Source organism: Schistocerca gregaria, chromosome X, assembly GCF_023897955.1.
Source record: "Schistocerca gregaria isolate iqSchGreg1 chromosome X, iqSchGreg1.2, whole genome shotgun sequence".
Taxonomy (NCBI): Eukaryota; Metazoa; Arthropoda; class Insecta; order Orthoptera; family Acrididae; genus Schistocerca; species Schistocerca gregaria.
In genome coordinates, this window is record NC_064931.1 from 640,065,721 (window position 1) to 640,085,009 (window position 19,289).

General features: G+C 38.9%; 1 protein-coding gene across 3 annotated transcripts in view; it reads right to left on the reverse strand.

Annotated features, from left to right (window-relative positions):
• The window catches only part of LOC126298228 (lysine-specific demethylase 7B-like), a 182,137-nt gene that overhangs the window by 41,183 nt on the left and 121,665 nt on the right, over positions 1–19,289 (reverse strand). For 2 of the 3 annotated variants that reach the window (XM_049989533.1, XM_049989534.1), the window contains exons 10-13: positions 14,941–15,147; positions 14,415–14,800; positions 3,188–3,417; positions 1,877–2,045 (exon numbers count right to left, since the gene is read on the reverse strand). In XM_049989533.1, the coding sequence (XP_049845490.1) occupies positions 1,877–2,045; positions 3,188–3,417; positions 14,415–14,800; positions 14,941–15,147 (992 nt within the window). The remainder of the gene's footprint in view (positions 1–1,876; positions 2,046–3,187; positions 3,418–14,414; positions 14,801–14,940; positions 15,148–19,289) is intronic. The other variant, XM_049989535.1, reaches the window with a different exon arrangement.

Below are 19,289 nucleotides of genomic sequence, written 5' to 3' on the forward strand. Positions count from 1 at the left end.
AGACCTTTTCTGCAAACAGATTTCCCGTGACACATCCCCACACAATCCCAGTCCTCCCACCATTCACAGGAATCAGCTACAAAGGAGTGCCCCCTAATACCATCCCATTGCCACAGGGAGATCCATGTGCAAGACCTGCCTAATCCATCGAACCAGCACTTCCTGTTCCAGGAATTTCACAGGCTTATCCCACTACTTCAGAGGCTAGACCACCTGTGAAAGCATCCATGTCATATACCAGTTCTGCTACCATCACTGTATGGCTTTTTGCACCATTGTCGGGTGTTCAGCTGGGTGCAGTCATTTTTGTACCACGATGTTTCAACTATGTACCTTGCCATCACCTTCATGTGATACCTGTAGATCGAGTATCTTTGCTACATCCCAGCTCCTTTATACTCTTTATTGCTCTCACCCCTTCCTCCACTGCTGGTTGTACACTGTGATGGGTAGAGTGGTGTGGGGGATGGCATTGCTCGATGCTGAGTGCGAACTCTGGTCCCTCAGTACTCCTGTGGCCTGCATCGAGTACAGTAGTCACTCTCTGCCAATGCTGTGATTTTACTTGGCCGAGTGCTGGGTTCCAAGCTTTGTTGAGAGTAAACCCAGTATATTTGTTGATCAGCTATTGAAATACGAGAGGCTGATAGGCTGATCAACAGAGACACTGAATTCACTCTCAGTGAAGCTTGGGACCCAGTACCTAGCCAACTAAAATCACAGTGTTGGCCAAGAGCAACTTCCGCACCCGATGCAGGCCACAGGAATACTGAGGGACCAGAATTCACACCCTCATGCCACACCACTTCATCCATCGTGGCATGCAACTGGCAGTGGAAGAAGGGGTGGGGAGCCATAAGAGTATAAAGGAGGTGGGATGTAGCAAAGATGTTCATTCTACAGGTATCACCAGAAGACGATGGCAAGTTATGCTGCTGAAATATCATATTACAAAAATGACTGCACTTGCCTGGACTACAGACAACAGTACAAACAGTTGAGTTCAGGGAAAGCCGAAGATCACATTGCACAGCTTTTTAAATTGTTGTGACAACCAACCAGATGTTCACCAAGATGAATGACACCAATGCCAAACTGTGGTCAAAATCTCAGTACACCAACTTGTGGCACAACATGCAGCTGAATATAGCATGTTTCACAACCTGGACCATCTGGATCCTCCCCTCCACCTCCAACTTTTCTGAACTGTAGATGTGGGAGTTCTCAGGCCCTGAAATCATACTAGCATTAACCTACTTCAACCACCCATCCCCCCCACCTTCCCCCTAACAGCTTCTGCTCCCCCCCCCCCCCGCCCCCCCCCCCCCCCCGTCCTATCACCTCCTCCCAATTCAATTCCTCTCACCCTCATTGTTCACCATTCTCTGGCAACTCACCCACTTGTCTTTCCCCCTTTCTCTGGTCTCCTCTTTTTCTGCTCCCTGACACCCCCCCCCCCCCCCCCCGCTCCAAAGCCTCATGGCATTGAGCCTGGTAGCCTTGTTCTGTCACCTACTCCCTGAACGCTCCACCAGGTAGTGCCGACTCCTCTCCCAATGTTTGCACCATGCTATCCCTCCACATTCCCTACCCCACACTGCATTGCCACTTCTGCTCAATGCAACACAGTTGCATTCTGTTCAAAGCAGTCAAAGACAATGGTCATGTGTGCATGAGGTGTGTGCACTTGTGTGAATGTGTGTGCGTTTTCCTTTCTGAAGAAGACGTTGGCTGAAAGCTCAGTGTGTGATAGTATTTTCATTGAGCCTATTGGCAACTCAACATGTCGTCTTTATGGTGAGTAGCAATCTATCCTTTTCACAAATGATAAAACTAGTAATCAGTACGAAGCAGGAGAAGAAGAATGTCAACTTACTCAATATCAACAGATCTTGCATTGCGCTCTTGTGGTTCATCTGCATAACCAGATGCTTTGAGTAACTCTTCAATTCCGTTTTTCGGGGTCTCAAATGAGTCTTCATCTGTAGTCGAGGATGGTGTCACAGCATCTTCTGGTTGTCCTCCCTCTGCATTTTTGTACATATCTGTTTTTAAGTAACAATGATAAATTCAGGACACAAATTACCAAAATTTCAAGACACACACACTATATATATTAGTCTGACATTACAAGTTCACTCTGTCCAGTTTTAACATCACATGTATACGCACAGCCAATAATTTGTTAATATACTGCCATGACAGTAATATAGTCTGAACACGATTGCTGTAACTATCAAAATCAGTATGTGGGACATTCAAACAATTTTGCCAGTGATCAAACATTTCTAACACACGTAGAAAATCACAGTAGACTTCTCCAATATTGCACAATTCACTACCAATGACAATACGGCAGTGCAATACGCTACAATTCACAAAAACAGAACTTTGGAAAAGTCATGGCCTTCATGAACCCTTTACAGTTACTGTCCTTTGGTGGAAATAATATTCTGCCAGCAATAAAGTAAAACAATATAACACTACATAACAATTAAAAATGGTACTGATAATTCTATCAACAGTGAAGTAACAGTTTAATAACAAGGAAGTTATGTGGCTTCTTGTGACGCAAAAATGTAAACAATGCTCCTCAATGACCACATGCACCGTAAGTTGGGCGTCCAGCGAAAAGTTGAAAGTCCAGCGAAAAGTTGAAAGTCCAGCGAAAAGAAAAGTTGAAAGTCCAGCGAAAAGAAAAGTTGAAAGTCCAGCGAAAAGAAAAGTTGAAAGTCCAGCGAAAAGAAAAGTGGAAAGTCCAGCGAAAAGAAAAGTTGAAAGTCCAGCGAAAAGAAAAGTTGAAAGTCCAGCGAAAAGAAAAGTTGAAAGTCCAGCGAAAAGAAAAGTTGAAAGTCCAGCGAAAAGAAAAGTTGAAAGTCCAGCGAAAAGAAAAGTTGAAAGTCCAGCGAAAAGAAAAGTTGAAAGTCCAGCGAAAAGTTGAAAGTCCAGCGAAAAGTTGAAAGTCCAGCGAAAAGTTGAAAGTCCAGCGAAAGCACTGTCAGTCTTACCATTACCACCATTTTGATCACACAGGTTTAATTTTTAATTTAAAGTTTTAATAGGCTTTATTTATCCCTTGGATTTGATTTCTAACAACTGTGTGTGTGTGTGTGTGTGTGTGTGTGTGTGTGTGTGTGTGTGTGTGTGTGTGCGCACAAAACTGTAATCTTACAAAATAGTTACTTACTTGAAAGCCTCATCCGTAAAGGTGAATCATTAGATATAACTACAATCCTTTTATTTGGCAAACTGCGCTCTCTTATTATTAATCTGTCTGAATCCGAGTCAGACTCTGTATCATTTTCACTTGGAAGGTATGAAATATCACTGCTTGCAGGTGCCATAATTTCCTCTTCATCACTATCATCATGGAAATCATACACTGAAGATCCTCCTATAGCATCTATATTATCTTCCCTGCAACAATAAAGATTAACATTAGTGTTACCAGAGTACTGAAGAATTTGACGCTTTGGATATTTTGCCACTTACTGAGAAATCACAGCAATTGCACTTTTTGTACTGATTTTATAGTTTTGTATCTTCCATACACTTTATAGAGTGAACAGAAAACTCAATAACATACAAGTCAGTATTTGATATCATCAGGCAGCATAAAAACATATACTAAGATATGATGGCTTGCAGATGATAATGAACACTGTCAGAGATGTTGAAGTGAGCCACTTAACAATAAACATTGTGGCACTTTCAAAAATAAAGAGTGCTTCTATGAAATATAATAGATGTTATTTTGCCAATGGATACAAGTAGACAGTAATATCTTCTTTGGGATGAATCACAATTAAAGTATTTACCTAAGAAAAAATCTCTATAATATGTAATCAAACCACCCACCAACTTTTTCTGTGGCCACATATATTTGTGATATAATATACCATAGTCTATTTAGCTGAAATTTCGGAGCAATAAAAAGACTACATTCAGCTGTATGCCCACAATTTTCGTTGGTTACATTGAATGATAGGTTACAACTAGACAGCTTTTTTAAATGAAAAAATTCAATGACAATACAAAACATGTAGTAATTACTTGGCTAAAAATGCAGCACATTTACTATGACTGAAAACGAAGACTTGACTTCAAAAGACACTACCAACATTGTCATTTGAGATAACAATAGCTGTAGTATCACAATGGGGTAGCTTCAATGGTGATAGGTACTTTTTTTGGACAGCTGTAAAGTGAAAAAAATTTCCACAAGTACTGCAGTCTGGAGCACTCCAAGTGTGTGCTCTTTCCGTGTGGCATTTACTCAGCTGTTGAGTAAGAGAGAGAGAGAGAGAGAGAGAGAGAGAGAGAGAGAGAGAGAGAGAGAGAGGGAGGGTTAAGTACACTTCGCACAGCTTAGCAGTAGTTGCTACAAATAAAAGTTTCAAATTTCAGAATATCTCAGCAGTCAGCACCAAATATTCGGTGAGGACGAAGATGTGGAGAACAAATGGAAAAAATTCAAAGGCATTGTTCAATGTGTCCTAGACAAGTATGTCCCGAGTAAGGTTTTAAGGGATGGGAAATATCCACCATGGTTTAATAGAATTGTTACAAAAGTGCTACATAAACAAAGAGCACTTCATCTCAGATTCAAGACAAGTAAAAACCTAGCTGACAAGCAAAAGCTGAACGAAGTGAAAATGAGCATAAGGAGAGCAATGAGAGAAGTGTTAAATGATTTTGAAAGTAAGATGTTGTCAACCTATGTGAGTAAAATCCCTAAAGAGATTTTGGTCATAAGTATAATCAATAAGTGGGCCTAAATTCAATCTCTCAGTGACCACACAGGCACCAAAACAGAAGATAACAGAGAGAAGGCTGAAATACTGAATTCGGTCTTCCAAAGTTGTTTCACTGTGGAAGATCATTACACTGCCCTCCTTCCAATCATCGTACAAACATCTAAATATCAGATATTGAGATAACCGATCACAGAATTGAAAAGCAGCTACAATCACTTAGTAGTGGAAAGGCGTGAGGACCAGATGAGATACCTATAAGATTCTATAAAGATTATGTGAAAGAACTGGCTCCCCCTCTAGCAGTAATTTATCGTAGATCACTTGAGCAACAAAAGGTGCCTAACGGCTGGAAAAAGGCACAGGTCATTCCTGTTTCTAAGAAAGGCTATAAGACATATCCACACAATTATAGACCTCTCACATTGATATAAATCTGTTGTAGAATTACGGAACATATCCTCTATAAAAATCAACATGGATTCCGCAAACAGAGATCCTGCGAAACTCAGCTCGCTCTGTTCCTCCACGAGATCCATAGTGCTGTGGACAACCACGCTTAGGATGATGCTGTGTTCTTTATTTCAGTAAGGAATGTGACACCATTCCGTATTGCCATTTAATGGGGGAGGGGAGGGAAGACTTGCAATTGGATTTGACTTCCTTGCAGACAGAACTCAACACGTCCCTCGTAACAGAACAAAATCAACAGGTGTAAAGGTAATATCCAGCGTACCACAGGGAAGTGTGATAGGACCATTGCTATTTACAATAAATATAAATATAAATTATCTCATAGAAAGCATCGGATGCTCTTTAAGGTTATTTGCAGATGACACAGTTGTGTCTATCAAAGTAGCAACGCCAGAAGATATTAAGACTTTGTAGAATGACCTGCAGAGAATTGATGAATGGTGCATGCTCTGGCAGCTGACCCTGAAAATAAATAAATGTAACATATTCCACACACATAGGTACTTTGTTGGACAGCTATGAAGTGAAAAAAGTTTCCACAAGTACTGCAGTCTGGAGCACTCCAAGTGTCTGCTCTTTCCGTGTGGTGTTTACTCAGCTGCTGTGAGAGAGAGAGAGAGAGAGAGAGAGAGAGAGAGAGAGAGTTAAATACACTCCGCACAGCTTAGCAGAAGTTGCTACAAATAAAAATTTCAAATTTCAGAATATCTCAGCAGTCAGCTGCACTATTGATGGCAAATAGCTGGAGACAGCATCTGCCGTAAAATATCTAGGTGTAACTATTGACAGTGACCTGAAGTGGAATGACCATATAAAACACACTGGGAAAAGCAGACACCAGACTCAGATTCAATGGAATAATATTAAGGGAATGTAGCTCATCCAAAAGGTAGGATTGATAGAGGAGACAGAGAAGATGCAACAAAGAGTGGCAAGTTTCCTCATGGGATCTTTTAGTAGGGGAGGGTGCGTTACGGAAATGCTAAACAAACTCCACTGGCAAATGTTACAAGAGATGCATTGTACATAACAGGGAGATTTACTATTAAATTTTTGGACAGCACTTTTCATGAGAATTCAGACAACATATTACTCCCCCCCATACATCTGACATATTGACCACGAGGAGAAAATTTGAGAAATTAGAGCCGACACAGAGGCTTACCAATAATCATTCTTCCCACTCACTATTCGCAAGTGGAGCAGGGCTGGAGGGATCAGATAGTGGTACCGAAAGTACTGTCCGCCACACACCATTAGGTGGTTTGCGAAGCATGATGTAGATGTAACTTAACCTTCCTTACTTAATGACACAACTGCTTGCATGGCTTGCACAGCCACAAGAATAGCACGCAGATGTGCACGGGCTACGAAGTTTTGATATGTGTGTGTGTGTGTGTGTGTGTGTGGGTGGCTTCGCCACAGGAATGAAGTGCACTACTGCAGCCAACAGAGTCAAATGCCTCCACCAGATATATAAAGATCACACAAAGGTGTCTGTTAGGTTTGCAACCCTTTTCCTCTACACCATGCCCTGTACATATTTTTGATGTGCCTGTGTCTGGAGAATCTACACTTTGTTTAAGATAACATCTCATTTGACAGCATGCAGTTGCACAGTGTTCAAACTATCATGTTTTCAACAGGCAAAGATTTACGAGTTTCAGAGATCCAGTAGAATATCCTCTGTCCCACATACTTTTATCATGAGATCATTAAGGTGACTGGCTAGTAACTTACAATCTTTCCCCGAGGCTTCTGCAGATTGCCAGCTGCACCAAGTTGCTTTCTGTGACTTAATCTGGATAATGATTGACTGAACTTTGGCTACTTTGGATGTAAAACAAAATCTTTATTTAGCAGTGCCTGGATGATGGAATTACTTATGTTTAGAGGCACCTGTTTATGGTGAAAACTTTTGCCCTATTTCGTCATTTTTAAAAAGTTGTTTTGGTATATTTTTCGCTAGTTTTTTTTTCCATTTTGTCAATAATTTTGTTAAATTTTATTTCCACAGCAGTAAAAGGTACAGGAAATACATTTATGGCACATTTGCAGTGAAAAATCTTTTATTTTACATAAATTGAAAAAGCATAAAAATTATAAATCATGTAAGTTTGGAAAACATTTATCCTGTCCTAGTCTATGTACACCACACACAAGTCAGTCCAAGAAAGACAAGGATACAATGACTTCCATATTACTGGGAGCCAGAGCTGTTCTCCAGTCAGACATTATGCTGCAGTATCTAGAAAATGATCTCTCACTATCAACATTACTGACTGGGATCCACAAAGCCTCCACTACAGCTTTACACAAACCTGGTATGTATTTGTTCATCCATTCTCTCAGCTTCGAATGATCAACTTTTTCCATCGGAATGTTAGCCTCAATGAAAGCTCGAGTACCGAGCGAGGTGGCACAGTGGTTAGCACACCGAACTCGCATTCTGGAGGACGACGGTTCAATCCCGCGTCCGGCCATTCTGATTTAGGTTTTCCGTGATTTCCCTAAATCACTCCAGGCAAATGCCGGGATGGTTCCTTTGAAAGGGCACGGCCGACTTCCTTTCCCGTCCTTCCATAATCCAATGAAACCGATGACCTAACTGTTTGGTCTCTTCCCCCAAGATCCCCCCCCCCCCCCCCCCCCCAAAGCTCGAGTAGTTGATAAAATGAATTCTTCTTTATCATTTTTCACTTGTTTTGCCCCTGCAGTGACTTCCGTCAGTGTAGCTTGTCTTTTTATACCAGTAGTTGTTAGCGCCTTATCCTTGTTGTTCTAATGGGAAGAACTGTTATTAATGTGTTTCACGCACATGTCCTTCCTTTACCACTCAATACGCACATTGCAGTATTTGCACATAAGTATCTTCCTAGCCGGCCATTGTGGCCGTGCGGTTCTAGGCACTTCAATCCGGAACTGCGCGACTGCTACGGTCGCAGGTTCGAATCCTGCCTCGGGCATGGATGTGTGTGATGTCCTTAGGTTAGTTAGGTTTAAGTAGTTCTAGGGGACTGATGACCTCAGATGTTAAGTCCCATAGTGCCAGTATCTTCCTACTTTTGTCGAAAACATAAAATCCTTCTGACGAAAATTCCTTTTCTCGGTCGAAAACTGTCACTACCATATTCATCATCTGTAGCACGAAAACAAAACACAAAATACCACACACAATGCACCGGCGATCCACAACAATTTCCAACACGTAATACTGAATACACTGCCAGAACATTGTAGAGTGTCTTTGGAATACTAGATATATTATATGTATCGAAATGGTGTACAATCGATATCCAGATTGTATTACCATAACTGCAGAAATTCATTTGGAGTTAAGTTCAAATGACGAGATTTTGCAAAGTTTCGTCAATTATTTCGCGATTTGGCTTAAAAGTAAATAGTTTTGCGTTTTCAGCAAAATCTGTAAAATTTTGTGAAAATTTCAAGATTTCGTGCTTTGCGAAAAACAGGTACCTCTACTTATTTTCCATCAACTTCTGCATCAGCATTTAGTAATTCCAAACAGCACTCTTTCAAGCAATAATGACAGTCACCGCCTCTAAGACAAGTCTTGCCCTTGCATATTATGGGAATTATCTCATGAGTGGATAGTCCTTTTATCGCCTCTACAGTCAAGAAGAGTGAGTGTGTGGTGTTAGTATTCAAATACAGCTGCAGTTTCCTAGGTTTGTATTTCTACAAGCAATTTTTTGAGAATGTGTCGTTTTATCCACATCCATTTAAGTTCCTGGAAAGCTTTCTTTTATGAAGAAAACTTGATTTATTTTCTATGCTGTTAACGTGTTCTTCCTCTGATCTATATCGAGCTAAACATATTTCTCTTCTTGTCTAATTAGTTACGATGCTAAGCAAAATCAAAAACTGGAAAATTCAGGATGGAATAATGACAATATTCGGAACGAATGAATGAACGAAGGAAAGCGTGCGCGCGCACGCGCACGCACACGCACACGCACACACACACACGCACACACGGAGCATGTGCAAATGCAACTCTTGCACACATGACCACAGTCTCTGCTGCTGAGGCCGTGTGTGTGTGTGTGTGTGTGTGTGTGTGTGTGTGTGTGTGTGTGTGTGTGTGAGTGGGGGGGGGGGGGGGGGGTGGTCTATGTCTGATGAAAGGCCTTTTGGCCGAAAGCTTGCTTGTTCACAGTCTTTTTGTTGTACCTATCTGCAACTCAGCACCTCTGCTATATTGTGAGTACCACTGTATTGCGAGTACTACTATCCTTTCCATTATATTGTCAATTCTGATATTTATATGTCATAATCGACATGACCAACTGCGAACCTGGTACACGGCTAAGTGGAGGATCTGAATCAGAGGCTCTGACAGTTCTGTGACTGTGTAGGCTGCAGATTCATCAACTTGTGTAATAGGGTGGTTGGGTTTCAGGTTCCGTTGAATTGGTCAGGAGTCCAGTACACTCAGAAGGGTAGCAGGGATTGTGTGACATGGACTGGGGGTTTTTCAGGTTAGAGGGCCTCTGGCAAACACACAACGGGCTTGTCACAGCGTGTGCAGGCCCAACACAGGAAGAATGTAAATACAGGAACCATAGGTATAACAGTGGTAAATTATTGTAGCTGTGCTGGGAAAGTACCAGACCTTGAAGTGCCAATACAAAGGACTGATTGTCAAAGTGTTGTAGGCACTGAAAGCTGTCTAAAAGCCGGAGATAAGTTCAGCCAAAATTTTCACGAAGAAACTAACAGTGTTCTGAAAGGATAAGCTAGATAGTTCTTACGAGTTAGTATGGGCAGAGGTCATTCTTGGCAATCAGAATAAAATAATAATTGGATCCTTTTACCGACCTCTCAATTTAGATGATACAATTGCTGAAAGGTTCAAAGAAAACTTGAGTTTGATTTCAAACACGTATCCGACAGACATAAGTCTAGTTGTCGGTGACTTTAATTTACCCTCCATCTGTTGGCAAAAATACATGTTTCATTCCAGAGGCAGGCATTAAACATAATCGGAAATTGTGCTAAATGCATTCTCAGAAAATTATTTCTAGCTCTTACTTTACCTCGTAGCGACAAATAATCCTGAGCTAATAAAAAGTATCAAAATGGATACAGGGAATAGTGAACATAGGGTTGTCATAGCGACACTGAATACTGTAGCCCCCAAATCCTCCAAAAATAAATGAAAAATATACCTATCCAAAAAAGCAGATAAAAATTCACTTGACGATGGCTTCCTGAGAGACAATACCCACTCCTTCCAAATTAACAATTTAAGTGTAGGCCAGATGTGGCTTGAATTCAAAGAAATATTATCAGCAGCAATTGAGAGATTTATACCAAATAAATTAACAAATGACTGAGCTGATTGTCCTTGGTACACAAAACGGGTCAGAACACTGTTGCAGAAGCAACGTAAAAAACATTCAAAATTTAAACGGGCGCAAAATCTCCAAGATTGGCGATATTTTACAGAAGTTTGAAATTTCGAGTGGACTTCAATGTGAAATTTTTGTAATAGTTTCCGCAACGAAACTAAGTCTCAAAACCTGGCAGAAAATTAAAAGGAGATTCTGGTTGTTTGTGAAGTATGCTAGTGGCAAGACACAATCAATGTCTTCTGTGCATGATAGCAATGGAGATACTACCAGAGACAGTGCTGCCAAAGCAGGGTTACTAAATACAGACTTCCGAAGTGCCTTCACCAAAGAAGATGAAGTAAATATTCCAGAATCTGAATCAAGAACAGCTGCCAACATGAGTAATGGAAAAGCAGATATCCTCGAAGTAGTGAAGCAACTTAAATCACTTAATAAAAGCAATTCCTCCAGTCCAGACTGTACACCAATTAGGTTTTTTTTCTGAGTGTGTTGAAACAATAGCTCTATACTTAACAATCATCTACAACTGTTCGCTCGATGCAAGATCCATACCCAAAGACTAGAAAGACACCAATATTCAATAAAGGTAGTAGGAGTAATCCACTAAATTACAGGTCCATATCATTAATGTCAATATACAACAAGATTTTCGAACATATATTGTGTTCGAACATTATGAGTTACCTCAAAGAAAACTGTCTATTGAATGCAGTCTAACACGGATTTACAAAACATTGTTCTTGTGAGAAACAACTAGCTCTTTACTCGCACGAAATGCTGAATGATAATGACATGGGATTTCAAATTGATTACGTATTTCTGGATTTCCAGAAGGCTTTTGACACTGTACCACACAAGCGGCTTCTTGTGAAATTGCATGCTTATGGAATATCGTCTCAGTTATGTGACTGGATTCACGATTTCCTGTCAGAGAGATCATAGTTCACAGTAATTGACAGAAAGTCGTCGACTAAACCTGAAGTGAATTCTGGCATTCCCCAAGGTAGTGTTACAGGCCATTTCCTGTTAGTTATCTCTATAAACAATTTAGGAGAGACTCTGAGCAGCCATCTGATGTTGTTTGCAGATGACGTTGTCGTTTATCAACTAGTAAAGTCATCAGAAAATAAAGGCAAATTGCAAAACTATTTAGAAAAGATATCTGTAAGGTGTGAAAATTGGCAATTGACCCTAAATAATTAAAAGTGTGAGGTCATCCACATGAGTGCTAAAAGGAATCCGTTAAACGATAAATCAATCAAATCTGAAGGCCGTAAATTCAACTAAATACCTAGGAATTACAATTATGAACAACTTAAATTGGAAAGAACACAAGACAAAGCTGTCCATTTGTTGATACACATTGCACCAAGAGAAAACATCACAGGTTTTACAAGTTGCATAACTGCACAGTTACATAAGTAATAAACAGAAATAGAAAGTGTCATACAGCTTCAAAGTTCTTTAGAGTAAAATCATCCTACACTGAAGAGCCAAAGAAACTGGTGCACCTGCTTAATATCATGTAGCAGCCCAACGAGCATGCAAAAGTGCCACAACATAACATGGCATGGATGGTTACGTTAGGTTAGTGTTGTTTAATGTCCCGTCAACAACGAGGTCATTAGAGACACAGCGCAAGCTTGGTTTAGGGAAGGATGGGGAAGGAAATCGGCTGTGCCCTTTCAAAGGAACCATCCCGGCATTTGCCTGAAACGATTTACGGAAATCACAGGCATGGCATGGACTCTACTAATGTCTGAAGTAGTGATGGAGGGAACTGACACCATGAATCCTGCATGGTTGTCCATAAATCTGTAAGAGTACAAGGGGGTGGAGATCTCTTCTGAACAGCATGTTGCAAGGCATCCAAGATATGCTTAATACTGTTCATGTCTGGTGAGTCTGATAGCCACCGGAAGTGTTTAAACTCGGAAGAGTGTTCCTGGAGCCACTCAGTAGCAATTCTGGATGTGTAAGGTGTCACATTGTCTCGCTGGAATTGCCCTAGTCCATCGGAATACACAATGGATATGAATGGATGCAGGTGATCAAACTGAATGCATACATACGTGACACCTGCCGGAGTCATATCTAGATCTATCAGCGATCCCATATCACTCCAACTGCACATGCCCCACACCATTACAGAGCCTCCACCAGCTTAAGCAGTCCGCTGCTGACAAGCAGGGTCCATGGATTCATGAGGTTGTCTCCAGATCTGTACACATCCATCTGCTCCATACAATTTCAAAACAAGACTCGTCCAACCACGCAACGTTTCCAGTCATCTACAGACCAATGTTGGTGTTGACTGGCCCAGGCGAGGCGTAAATATTTGTGTGGTGCAGTCATCGAAGGTACACGAGTGGGCCTTTGGCTCTGAATGCCCATATCAATGATGTTTCATTGAATGGTTCGCACGCTGACACTTGTTGATGGCCCCCCACTGAATCCTGCAGCAATTTGCAGAGGGGTTGCACTTCTGACACACTGAATGATTCTATTTAGTCACTGCTGGTCCCATTCTTGAAAGATCTTTTTCCAGCCGCAGCGATGTCTGGGATTCAATGTTTTACCAGATTTCTGACATTCACGGTACACTCTTGAAATGGTCGTATGGGAAAATCCCCACTTCATTGCTACCTTGTAGATGCTGTGTACCATCGCTTGTGCACGCTCTATAAGACCATGTTCAAACTCACTTAAATCTTGATAACCTGGCATTGCAGCGGCAGTAACAGATCTAACAACTGTGTTAGACACTAGTTGTCCTACATAGGCACTGCAGATGTCAGCGCCATATTCTTCCTGTTTACCTATCTGTGTATTTTAATATGCATGCCTATACCAATTTCTTTGGTGCTTCAGTGTATAAAGGGATAAAGAATAGCAGCCTATAGCCTTACGGAATTATTTTCTCAAAATAAAAATAACTTGATATCAACAAACAAGTGAATCTTTAATTATATCAGTGCCAATATCATCCCATCTATAGGTACATACCACTGCAGATTTCCTTACTTGGTTCTCACCTAGCATCAAACAATTGGCAATGATGATTATAAAAATCATGGATACATCACAAGTGCATATACTGCAGATCATTTAACTACTCTTGACTAATGCCAGCACTTGGGTAAACGTATACATTTAGTTATTACACCATTAGTAATGTTATGACTTCAAGCATCTGATGAATGTACATGAAAATCCATACCACTTCTGTCCCTGAAATAAAGGCACATGAAATTTTGAATAATCTTTACGACTTTCCCTAAAATTCTTTGTTGCTGTTGTTGTTGATCAAATGTGTGAATCATGTGTCAAAGTCACAAATATGTTTTTTTTAAATTTTGGAATAATTAGATTAGATTTACCCCTTGACAGATACGATAGGTGGCGTGTTGCACTATTAACAATAGTTCAATCCAGAATAAGCACTTGAAGTTCTCTCTCCACCATCTAATGAAGATAGAGAGGTTATAAGAAAATCAGACAATGGAACTATTTGATGTATAAAATGCCTCCCAGTTTTACTGAAAAAAATTAATCAAGATGATACAAAAGTAATTATATGAGCCATTGGCATAAATTGTGAGAGAAATCATTACCACTTACTTTTAGAAAAACTATTGCTACTTACTTGTACAGCAGAAGGAGTAAAGGTGCAGACGAAGAAAGATCAAAAGAAAAGGAAAAAGCTTGAACTGAAAAGTATGTTTGAAAAATGTGCTAGATAGACAAAAACAACATCAATTTTTATGTTAAACAAGGCAACAGAACTAATATTTAAGAATATACTTACTCAGAATGATTCTGCAGAGCATCATTAACCAGACTGTCAGCAGATGAGACAATGTTTTCGCCAACAATTTGACTTCTTGCTATTTTTAATTTCAGTTCCCCTTCAGTCTTTGACTGGTGAGGTTCATCATCTAAGAACCTCCCATTGTATGTTGTATCAACATTATCATTTAATGTTGGATTCAGAGTTGAATTTATTTCATCAGAAGCATTAATTGAGTCAACCATATGAAAATTTTCTAATTTATTTATACTATATGGATACATTGCTGGTTTTGGCAGTGTTAATTTCAATGGTGGCCGTTGCATACCAACAGGTTTCTTATTTTGAAACGGCAATTTTGGTACTGTCCGAATTGTCAGTCTTACATGGTCCTTAGGTTCAATCTGAAATGTCACATATAGACAAACCATTAATGTAAAACAAAAATTGAAAGCAAAATATTTTAAAATTAATCTTTAATGTATGCTTGTGTGTGTGTGTGTGTGTGTGTGTGTGTGTGTGTGTGTGTGTGTGAGTCACTTACACACTCATCCAAATTTGGGCAGTATGAAAAATCCACAAAGTCATCATTAATAGGTTTCTTTTTTTTCCTCTTTGATTCTCTTTCTGGCTTTGGAGGATTCAAAGAAATCAAATATCTCTCAGCTAGCCTGATTTCTTTGTTAAGTTCTTTAAATAATTTTGAGACATCAATGCCATTTGGTATCTTTTCCCTCATTTTATGTGTCACCTGCAACAAATAATTATACTCATTCCTCAAGGGAACAAGAAGTAAAATTCATCATCTTCCCTGCCATGCATATACTTTTTGAAACATTTTATTGTAATGAAAAAACAACAAATTTATTTTCATTTATAATGTGAAGATTCAAATGCAATTACTTCTTTTTATATATACATAATGGAGGACCCCAAAACATTTCAATGGCTTCACACATCCATTACAATATAATTCCTGTAGTACACATTACCAAAGGTTGTTTTCATTGTAAATAGACTTTTGTTTATGAAAAATTCTGGTAAATTACATATCATGCTGCCAATACACTTTACACGTATGTGCGTTATCTTTTCTGGAACTTAGGAATATAACAAAAATATAGCAGACTGTCACACCAAAAAAAGTTTGGAGCTTTTCATAAAGTCTAATAAGCCAAATGCACCAGAAAGAATTAGCTTTTGTTGTTATAGTGCACCTATTTAAAGCAACAAAATGTGAAAAAGACATCACATGCAATCTGAAGACTAAATACTTCACTGATTCACCATCATAGTAGGTAGTATGGAATCTGAAGTTCGTGCAGAGAGCTCTTCTCTATCTGCAGTTCACACATGCACTGCACCCAATGCATCATATTTTCTCAGTTCCACAATGCTGCTTACCTATTCCACCTCTACTGTTTACCAACCAATAAAAACTCAAAAATAAATCTCTCAAGAAAGACAATTGTGAAGACAGTGATAATTTCTTTGCCCATACTCTTACATCACATCAATGCCTTACACTGTATGTTCCAGTGCCAAAGAAATTATAATCACTATTAAGAAGTAGGCAGCAAGAATCTCAAGAGCATAAGCCTATGCCACAAACAGTTCACATAGCAGACTGTAATTCAAATGTAAGTGTGCATCAAAAATGACAATACAGCAAACATAAAGTGGCATGTGCTCATATTTTACTTACAAAACAAAGTTTTTATTTATCTGCTGAATGTTACAGTAACTATGTGAAAGTTTTAACATCTATCCAGTGTGTATTTCTTTACATGTCACTATTTTTTCGACAAAGTGGTCACTTTCACCCTTAACAGTACTTCTTTCAAAAGAACAGACTTCAACCATTTTCAATATCTTCTTATTTTTCAAAGAAAGATTAAGAATAAGAGTCAGTAGAGAGGACTGCAAAACAAACAAGTAAATTTCTCTCCAAGATATTTTTCTGCTACAAGTACTAACTGACTTAAAAGACACAAATTTGCAATTCTCAATATACCACAGACAGGAACAATAACATTGCACACAGTGGTCTAAGAATTCAAAAAAATGAAAACATGATTCACACTTCTGAGACACATCACAAAAATATCTTAATTATCAGGATATCACAACAAAGACATTGTTCAATGCTTTCAAATCAACCTCCACTGCTGCTCTGAGAGTGTCATTGCAGTATTTGGATTCAAAATGCACAAAATGCATACGGAACCTCTCTGGAACATAAATAGCAATGATAGCAAGACATTTATTAAGAACTCAATTACAGACATCCACTTTTCAGGATGCGGCACTCCTTTTCAACTCCGATGATGGCAGTGGTGAAACACTGAAAAATGGACTCCATTGGACACCAAAAGTATTAGGAAGTCATTCACGTCTATGAATGCTCAATTATGTCCACAACTCACACAGAACACTTAAAATTTAAAAACTCTTTTTTTCTCAAAGGTCTTTTAAATTGTCTACATTGATACATATGTAGAAATTAAAATATGATGGCTAGACTAGTTTCAGTTGTCAACACAACTATCCTCAGATCACACTGGTATGAGACAAGTTGAACAAAACCTGGATGCATCAGTAATAACCATTTCATGCAATAACTTGCACTTGTATAAGAAGCAAGTTCAATGAAAAATTTTGGCTTTAATAGCACAACAAAAATCTGACTGGTTCTACACCATAGATAATAAAATTTTAGACAAACATAACTGATATAAAGGTCATCATTACACCATATAACTTGATAGCAAAATAAAATGTTTGTGTAGGACTAACTTCACTATTACCATTCACAGCCACAACATAACAATGGTGTTAAAAAGTTTTCTTCCGTTCAATGCTTCATCAACCATTGCATCTGCTGTTACAGCAGGATGAAATCGATAAAGGAATTGGTATCCTTAAACAAAATGCACTGGTCGATGGATATACAATACTCAGTGTTACTAATTGTTACAATAAAATAAATAAAAACAGAAAATTATACACAATAATAATAATAATAATAATAATAATAATAATAATAATAATAATGAGGAATAATGAAGAAGAAGGAGATGAAGAATGTCCGTAACACTCCAATAGCAATCATAAAACAAACTAAATTTGCAGCTATGGCACGCGGCGTGCACCATTGAGGTTTCACAAAAAAATTGAGCAATGTTTTCGTAAGACTGATGTTAGGATTGATTTTCTGACTACTTCACCTAGGACACACTTATGTACTGAATAGGCCCAAAACATAATAAGTTTAATGTGTCAGGAGTTTACAATACAAGATCAACTGTAAGGATTGTGACCACTACTATATCAGCTAGATGGGTTGCTCCTCTGATGTACACATTAGAGAACATACCTATTCCCAAAATAGAACAGCTTTTGGTATGTACATCACTATGGAGAGAAACATGGTGCACGAATTCAACAGTTTGGAGGTGCTGTGTAATGCACCTAAAGGAAGCAATCTGGGATTTTCAAAGAACTGGAGCTCCACAATTGTCAGAGGGGGCTCAACTGAGTATTAAAGAAGCTGAACAAGTTTAATCAGAATTATTTCTTCACTATTTTTGATGAACTGCTATAGAATTTTAGCAAGTAATACTAATGATAAACTGCAATACTTCCAGCACGACGACATTGTGCTTTTACTGTTGCCTTTCTAACTGCATCAGCACATATGACTAAGTCAGATCACCTTCACGTCACTAGAGATAGTGCCCCATCTGCATAAGCCATTTTCTCACTATAGCTGTTAATTTGATTTGTTAATATGATACGTTGGCAACATTATGAGATTTAAATCTTTTGTTATGTTGTGGCAACAGGCCATACTGCTGTTTCATGTTCTGCTCGTAATTTTCTTGTAATTAATACCGATTTGATTTTCTAGCCTGATTTTTGTTTATTTAGATTTCTTTGTCAAGTATTTTTAATTATTACAGTGTTTTTTTTTTAAAAACTATGTAACCTTTTATTATTTTTACATGTCAATCTATGAAAGTGTATAAACTTGCGCATCAGCTTTTCGTCAAATTTTGCTTCAGCCTGTGTGAGTCCATGCAGCAGCAGCAGCATTATGGCTATTAATGGGTAATAAAGTTAGTCCTACTGGAAACGCAAACATTTTATTTTGCTACTGACGAGTTATGTGGTGTAACAATAAATTTTTTATGGTTTAAGTTTGTCTACAATTTTACCGTATAAAACGGTATCTCGTTTTCACTGAACTTTCCTCTTATACAAGTGCAAGTTATGGTTATTATTGGTACATCCAGTTTTTGTTCAACTCGTCTTATACAAAAATTATCTGAGGCTGGATGCATTCACAACTGAAACTAGTCTAGGCATCATATTTTAATTTCTATGTACGTGCGAGGTCTACACAATTAAAAAATTATTTAAAATTTTAAGAAGTTACGTAAGATCACTACTTCTTCCCAGAAAATGTCAGACATTACTCACACAGAATGGTCAGTGATAAATTCGAAGGCTTGAGGTTTGAGGTTAGGTGATTCAAAATAACAAAGGGAAAGAGGGGAAGGAACACAAGCACGCCCTTGCCTGTGGAGAGCTGCTCAAAACACTCCAACACAATATGGAGCAATGGGGTGGCGCATAGTCTTGCCAAATGTATATGTCATCTCCAATTTGCTGCAGGTGCATAAGCAGATACACATTACTGGACAGCTGTTTCCCGTATTGTTCAACAGTGAGATACAATGATAGACATATCAGGGATTTCACCCCATGTAAGTGTATCTCACCTTCACCACTTGCATGTCAGCATGCACAAAGAACAACCTCAGGTAGTTTCTTAGGTACTTGCAGGCTGCCATTTGTCTTTCTGATGAGCACAGCAACTCATATGTCCAA